Source organism: Atta colombica, unplaced genomic scaffold, assembly GCF_001594045.1.
Source record: "Atta colombica isolate Treedump-2 unplaced genomic scaffold, Acol1.0 scaffold92, whole genome shotgun sequence".
In the NCBI taxonomy this organism is placed as follows: domain Eukaryota; kingdom Metazoa; phylum Arthropoda; class Insecta; order Hymenoptera; family Formicidae; genus Atta; species Atta colombica.
This window is the reverse complement of record NW_017259586.1, coordinates 2121206-2128480: the sequence shown is the minus strand read 5'-3', so window position 1 is coordinate 2128480 and position 7275 is coordinate 2121206. Positions and strand designations below refer to the sequence as shown.

Sequence of the window (7275 nt, the reverse complement as noted above, 5' to 3'; positions counted from 1 at the left end):
TATTGTTAATAATCCAGCGAACGTATCATCTGTAATCGTTTAATTTTGTATGAAATTCCGCATTTGGCGAAACTGAGAGAGTATCTTGCCTCGTAATATGCGGAATACATTATGTGAATAAACATTATTTCTCGTTCTCTTATCCATTAAGCGGATTACATCTCTAAGTAGCATAAATTACCTCCGTAAATAAGACAGTATGCTTCAGGTATGCATCGCTCCTGTTTCAGATGTTTTGAGCAGCACACCGCACAGAAAGATGAAGACTGCGGTCGGTACATTCCTTCTCTTGCTCGTCATCAACGGCGTCGTCTCCGTCGAATGGAAGCACAGTGCTGTCCTGGACAACAATTTCTTGGTGCTCTGGACGCCCGATGAGAAGGACGTTACATTCGAGATCCAAGTGAAGACCCTCGGTTACGTCGGGCTCGGTTTCACGAAGGACGATGGTCGCGCCGGAGCTGACATGGTCATTGGATGGGTCGATAACAACGGTCAGGTTCACCTTCAGGTGAGTATCTTTTTATATCAAGTAATATCTGATTTCTTGCGGTCACCAGCACATCTCTTTTGGTCATCTCGCGTGGCTGTACTAAAGAATAGATGTGCACTCTCGCGTCACGATTCGAAAAGAACGATGATCCAATCTACATCAAGTATATCTAAAAACATAGCAATCCAGTATAGCATCTCTGATGAAAAATCGTATAAAAAAAACGATCAGCTCCGGAGCTTTTGATGTTTTAACATGGAATATATTAAGTTTAATAAAATAACGGAAATTAAATTTCTGTTGAAATAAAGAATTATTTAAAATACGTAAAAAAAAAATATGATTTTTTACTCATAAATTTACACTTTTAAAAATTAATCCATTAAAGGACTTCAGTTTTCGTTATTAAAAATAATTTTTTAACAAGACCGTCGATACGAAATTTATCATTTATTACACAATTTATCAGATTTTAATAGAAATTACCTACATTTCTATATACCGTTCCTATGCTGTTGATTTCTGTTTCGGACACAGAGAGCTACAAATGGAAATTGTTACCGCATAGAGCATTCATATTAAAGCTCACTGATATTTAAATCAACCACACCGACGTCCTATTTGTGTACGCAAAGTGCCTGGAGGGGGGGGGAGGGGGGAGAGGAGGGCGAGAGTAATCGAGAATAATTATTTCCGTGCTACTGATCGAGTGGAGTTCCCTCTTTGAATATTGTAAAGTCCGCCCTGGCACGCCAACATCGACGATGGAACGCGCTTAATGGTAGTCATTCGAGAGATAAGTAATGGCTCTCCCGTTTCGATCGGCGCATCGGATAGTTATCAATCATGCCCACTAAAGCCGGCAGCCTGTCATTACGCGTTCTTCTCATTTTGCACGACACTCGGTACATCGAGAACTCGCCCGCGGAGGCGATTGCCTTACGTAATTTTTCCGCGAAAATGCGGTTCCCGCATAACATTGATACCGTTCATCTTCAACGCGACGAAGAGCATTTGCGCGACTATTACATAAGTGTGGTCGCAATTTGCGTTAGCTAATCAAGTCTTATAGATATTTGATACAGTTTCTCTCTCTCTCTCTCTCTCTCTCTCTCTCTCTCTCTCTCTCCTTCTCTTCTTTCTCTTTCTTTCAAAAATGAATGAAATGTGAATTTCAAACAGAACACATTCAATCTGTAATCATTATAGAATGATACGAAAAAATCATAACTTGTTGATGAATAAGAAAATCCAAAAAAGGAAGTTAAATTATTATATTTTTTAATCGTCTTACGACGATCTCGCTCGAGATCAGATCGATGTATTATAGATAACGCAATCTATCATCTTCGCTGAGCTCAATAAAAGAAATTCCCGACGATCACGTAGCTCCGACTTTGCTATTTAATTCCGCGATAGCGAGGCCGAGGTCCGCAAAACTTCCTCCGGATATATCATGAGCTGTCCGCACTGCGGTTAGTTCCGACGCTGCCGTAATAGTTCGGAGTTAATACCGTGTGCATGTGCGACGTGAGTGCCGGCGGTGATGGTTCTTTGAATAACAAGGCGTCATTCAAAGGGACGCCGACGCGCGTTCGTGGTACGGCAAAGAGAGAAAAGCTTCTCCGGGGCCAGGGCGTAATCCAGTTCGCGCGATTTCCACATGAACGGCCAAGAGAATTCCGGTGCCAAGCCGCACGGTGCGTTATTTTCGGCTGCTTTTCTTTTTGTAAATTTAAAACGTCGTTAGTCCCGCATTTGGGAACACTCGGGTCCCTTCTTCATAGACCGGACGCGACGGAGATTACACGCTATCCACCCTTTCATCAGCGTTACGCAGCCGTTGACAGTTTCTGGCCCGGTTCTTTTGCTATATGGCCGAGGGGATAGAGGTGCGTCGCTTCTTCTTCATCTTCCTTTTTTTTCTTTCTGTTCTCTCTCCCGCCGTATCTCTTCTCGTGTGGCGAACGAACTGAATCAACTGAGAAAGGGGAGAGCGCTCGTCGCGTCGCACAAGCTTTTTTACCGTATTTTTACCGACCATGCCGCGAAACATTCATTTCGCTTCGCCATTATTCCCCAGTTATCCCTCTCCCGCATAGATTTATCAGCGGCTACTTTGCGCTTGGCTTTTCGTTGCATGTTAGGCGTCAAAGGAACACCGCAAATGCTCCCTTTGCCCATTTTTATTTCAGTACGAGCGTGTAATGCCGTGGCGTTATTAAATTTCTCAGCGGGATTATAACGCGTTGTAGACCAGATAGATTTTTATGAAGTCAAAGAATATTGTGATAAAGCTATTCAAGCGAAAATATGAAAGAAACATATCATATTCTTATTTCTTATCGTATAATTTTCGTAGTAATTATCGTAGTAATTATATTATGAGGTACGTTTTTTAAGTTTATTGACTTGAAGATTCAATTATCTATTAGGTTACTATTTATCTCGATTATCTCTGTTACTATATAAATAATTAAGATAAAAAATAATCTGATAGATAATTGTATCTTCTTTAAAGAAAACGATAATTATATAAATTGTAGATACATTCAAGTATCAACGGAATTTTATTTCACTTTAATTACTATTTTATGCATTTTGATTATAAAAGATATTTGATTAATGGACTATACGATTTATTATGTATAGTTGATAAATATAATAAAAACTTGAAACGTAGATTTAATTTACAATATTTTATGACATTTACGATATTGAAATTTATAAAGAAAAACGAGACGTATAACTTCTCGTTCATCTTCATTTAAAAACCGCAAATTCGCTTCTGCAACAAATGGGCTGCTTATATTTATGCGATCGTGATTGGTAGCGTTGGGCACATCGCATTTACATTATAGAGATCTCTCGACGTTTCTTACAAAATGGAAAGCAGTCATACCGAGAGGACGGAATATAGGAAAGCAATTTTCCACGACGAGTATCGCGAGGGTCGACTGAGAATGGTTAGGTGGGTAACGCATAGATCGGTATCTTCGTAGGCATCTTTATGTCAGTGTTTCCCAAACGGTGCTCCCCGGAATGCCAATAAAATAAAATAAAAATGGAAAAAAACTTAATTTATAGCCTCGTATCATGAATTTATTTATTTAATTTGTTCCGATCGTTTCTTGTAGCTTGCATATGAGTGCTCTTTAATTATTGGTTCCCTTTTATAAAAATTGAATTCAATTGAATCGAGCGAAAGGAAAGATATTGTAATCTAAATTCAGATATGCGTTACTATTATTACACAGAAATGAGATAAAATTTTAAGTCAATGTCGAAAACGTACAGTTTTGCAAGCGAAATATATAAATTATAACTTGGCGTTTTAATATCGTTTCTTTACAACATATGTACACTAAAAAAAAAAATTTGTTCAACTATTTAAACATATTTAATTTACAAATTTGATTAATTCAACAAATTTTATTTAATCGAATTCAATCGTAGTCTTAACATTGAACAGTTTGTTAGTTGAACAAATTTTTTTTTCAGTGTATGTATTGTAATTATACAATAATTCATATGAATTGAGCATAAATATTGAGCGGAAAGAAGTTTTGCTGAAGTATTTGAAAATTTAGCTACAGTGAAAAAAAATATAGTCAATTTTAATAAATATTTAGTTGAATACTGCCAACTAAATATTTATTAAATAAAAAGATATATTTATTTCATACAAGAATGTTAATTTGACTTAACAATCATTTTTTTTTATTGAATAAATATTTGCTTAAGTAAATGTGTAGTTGGCAGTATTGAATTAAATATTTATTAAAATTAACTATATTTTTTTCTCAGTGTATATACACAAATCTGGAAATAATTCTGTTGGACCGTCAAAATAACGTGAAATGTTAAGAAATGTTGATAACAATACTGCAATACTCTAGTCACAGTTTGAGCATCTTACATAATTATTTCGATGGACGAATTCCAAAGGAAATTATTTTCAGATTTTTATCCAACTAAATTTTTAGATGCTTCAGCAAAATCGTTTCTTCCGTGATACAACATACATATATGGACTGATGAAAGTCTATGCGACTCACGCAAGGAAACGGTATTAGGAAGCAGAAAAAAAATATGGCGGTCTTTCCTTGAAGTCGACCGCAATTACGAGCTCTATGTATTCCGAAGAATTCAGTCGCCATGTAACAAATTGGGAAACACTGCTCCACGTGGATGGGATAGATGGAGAGGAGATAGTCGGGCTGCAGATCGCGTCCGTCTCGCGTGTCCGCAATTTTTCCGGCAGAATCGTTGCCCGCTTGTTCCATAATGCATGCCGTGCGCTGCGCAATGCCCTGTACGATGCGGCCAGGCCGCGTCACCAGACGTTCTCATACGCTGCGAAAGAGAAGAGAGAGTCGATAAAAGCGGAGGGTACAGAAGGGGTAGCGGAGGAGACTGCGGAGAGTTGGGGCGGAGAAAAGAGAAGAGAAAGAGAGAACGACTGGCATCTCCAATGAGAGCGAGAAGCTTTTTCGTTATGATCGTAATCTTAGAACCAGACCAGCCGCGGGCATCCTGGACCAGCCGGACGACTGCTACTCCGCTCGATTTCTTACTCGTCTCTTATACACCCGTCTCTCCGGTCGATACACGACTTTAATTCCGCCATTTGCGGGGGCGATGTATATGCATTGGAGAACGACGCCCCATTGCAATCCGATATGCATGCCGCGCCAAGAGAAAGAGAGAGAGAGAGAGAGAGAGAGAGAGAGAGAGAGAGAGAGATTGGCTGGCCGAGCGTTTGTCCACGCCGGGCATGTAACGAGCAAAATCACTCTGATTGCGCATGCCATGTGTATTACATGCGCGAAACGCGGATTCCAATCGCAGTTTGCTGAGAAATTTCCGCGGTTGGATTACTTGCGTCGCGGTGCTCAAATATATGTATTTCCCTTCTGGCGGAGATCACGAACGATCTTCTCGCGCAGCTCAACTATAAAAGTGAAAATATATGAAGTTTGAGCGATTCTGCAATCAGATATTGAGATCGAAAATGTTCTTTCGATTATATATGACGTTATTCAACTATAATTGATTGTTTTGCATGGTAAATCTCGTACATCCAGTGCTGACTGCTGAATAAATGATAATGCTCGTAATGCGTATATATATATGTGTGTGTGTGTGTATATATATATATATATCGTTAGTCGCAGTGCGCTACTCGTGAAATTCGTACGCATAACTAGAATAACGGATGAAAGGGACAAGAGAAGGAAGGAGAGGAGGGAGAGAGATGGAGCAAATAACAGAATGAATTAATAAAGTCGGCGCAACAGGGAGATATCGCTAAATCATAGAAGACTCGTGGGATTATCCGTATATATGAGCGAACGCGAAATAAAGCGCGAATTGCGCATTCGGCATTTCTACGTCAAGTGCGGGCGATGTGCACTGCTTGGGCCCGCACACGTTCGCATAATCATAATCCTCCGTAATGCATCGGCAGATTGCATTTTCAACGAGGCCAAATAATTGCGTCCAATTGCGAGGTGTTTAATTCGTTAGGTTCCGGGCGTATTATTTTGCGGCATGTCGGGGTACGGTGGGTGGGCAACGCAATAATCGCAGACAGCTTTATTAAAATATCTCGCGCGGTTTTCCCTCGCGGTCGCATCCCTGCCCCTCCCCCCCCCCCACCCCTCTCCCTCGCCATCCACGGCGCATCTTTTGTTGTCGATTTGTATCGCCGCACTCCGCGCTTTGCATTTTAATAACGCGACCGATAGGCGACGAGCGATGGATTAATGCGGGGATTTTTCTCCGCGTTCTTCTACGACGCCCAAACTATCGCTTGAGTTTTTTACACCTGATTTACGAGGAGATGAGATTTTTTTTAATATCTCGTATTGTCACGGTTAATCGTGTAGAGCGTAATATCTCGTTAAAGTAACTAGGAAACATCGTATGTACTAGTCAAAGGGGTATAAGCCGTGCATACGTAATCTCGTATAGTATAATCTGCAAATAGCTGGATACGTGTCTCTTGACACATCAGACTCGCCTCACGTGCTTGGTCGGTGACTGTAGTTACTGCTTTGTAGATCATCTATAGCGCCGTGCTGTTAGACACAATCGCTTTTTACCGGATCTTAACTATAGTAATGAACTGTAGTTAGATGCTCTTTGTTCCAGTTTCACGGTTAGTATGACGAACAAATTCTGATTGGACGTAACTTCCTAGATCATAAAAAGTCAGAACTTAACTCTTTTTTTCAGATCGTACTTTTTCTAACAAACTTTCACCAGCTGTGCCTTTTTCGATCACTGCCGATACTGCTGTCCATAATTCTTTCTCCTTCATGATTATACAATGATAGAAATGATTAGTATTTAGGAAGTCTCTACACTCTAAATTTTTGGGAGTGAAATTTCATTCCAAGAAAAGTGATGATTGCGCCAGTCTGGCAAGAGTGAATTACACTTCACTCCTTCAAGGAGTGAATTTTTTGAAAGATCAACTTTAATGCTTAATATCTTGCTTCATTCGAAATAGAGCGACGCTTTCGCCATATTCGTTCGTTTTGTGTAAAAACATGTCAAATGAGCCTAATTTCGTCAAGATTGGATGTAGGGAGGCATTAAACTTATCATCTATTTTCAATCTCTGCTTTCAGAGAGTGAAATTATTCATTCTTCGCAGAGATTTAAAATTGATTCTCACTTGGAGTGATTTTTCACTCTCGAAGAGTGATTCTTTACTCTCTAAGAGTGAAAATTTCACTCCTATCAAACTGGCGCATCCTATTGTTCTTCAGTGA

The 7275-nt window shown here is 39.6% G+C and overlaps 1 protein-coding gene across 1 annotated transcript in view; it reads left to right on the top strand.

The window, feature by feature from the left end:
• Positions 1-259: 259 nt before the first annotated feature.
• Positions 260-7275, top strand: part of LOC108693565 (MOXD1 homolog 2) — a 106457-nt gene continuing 99441 nt past the window's right edge. Inside the window, exon 1 of the mRNA XM_018202576.1 lies at positions 260-511. Coding sequence (XP_018058065.1) covers positions 260-511 — 252 coding nt within the window. The remainder of the gene's footprint in view (positions 512-7275) is intronic.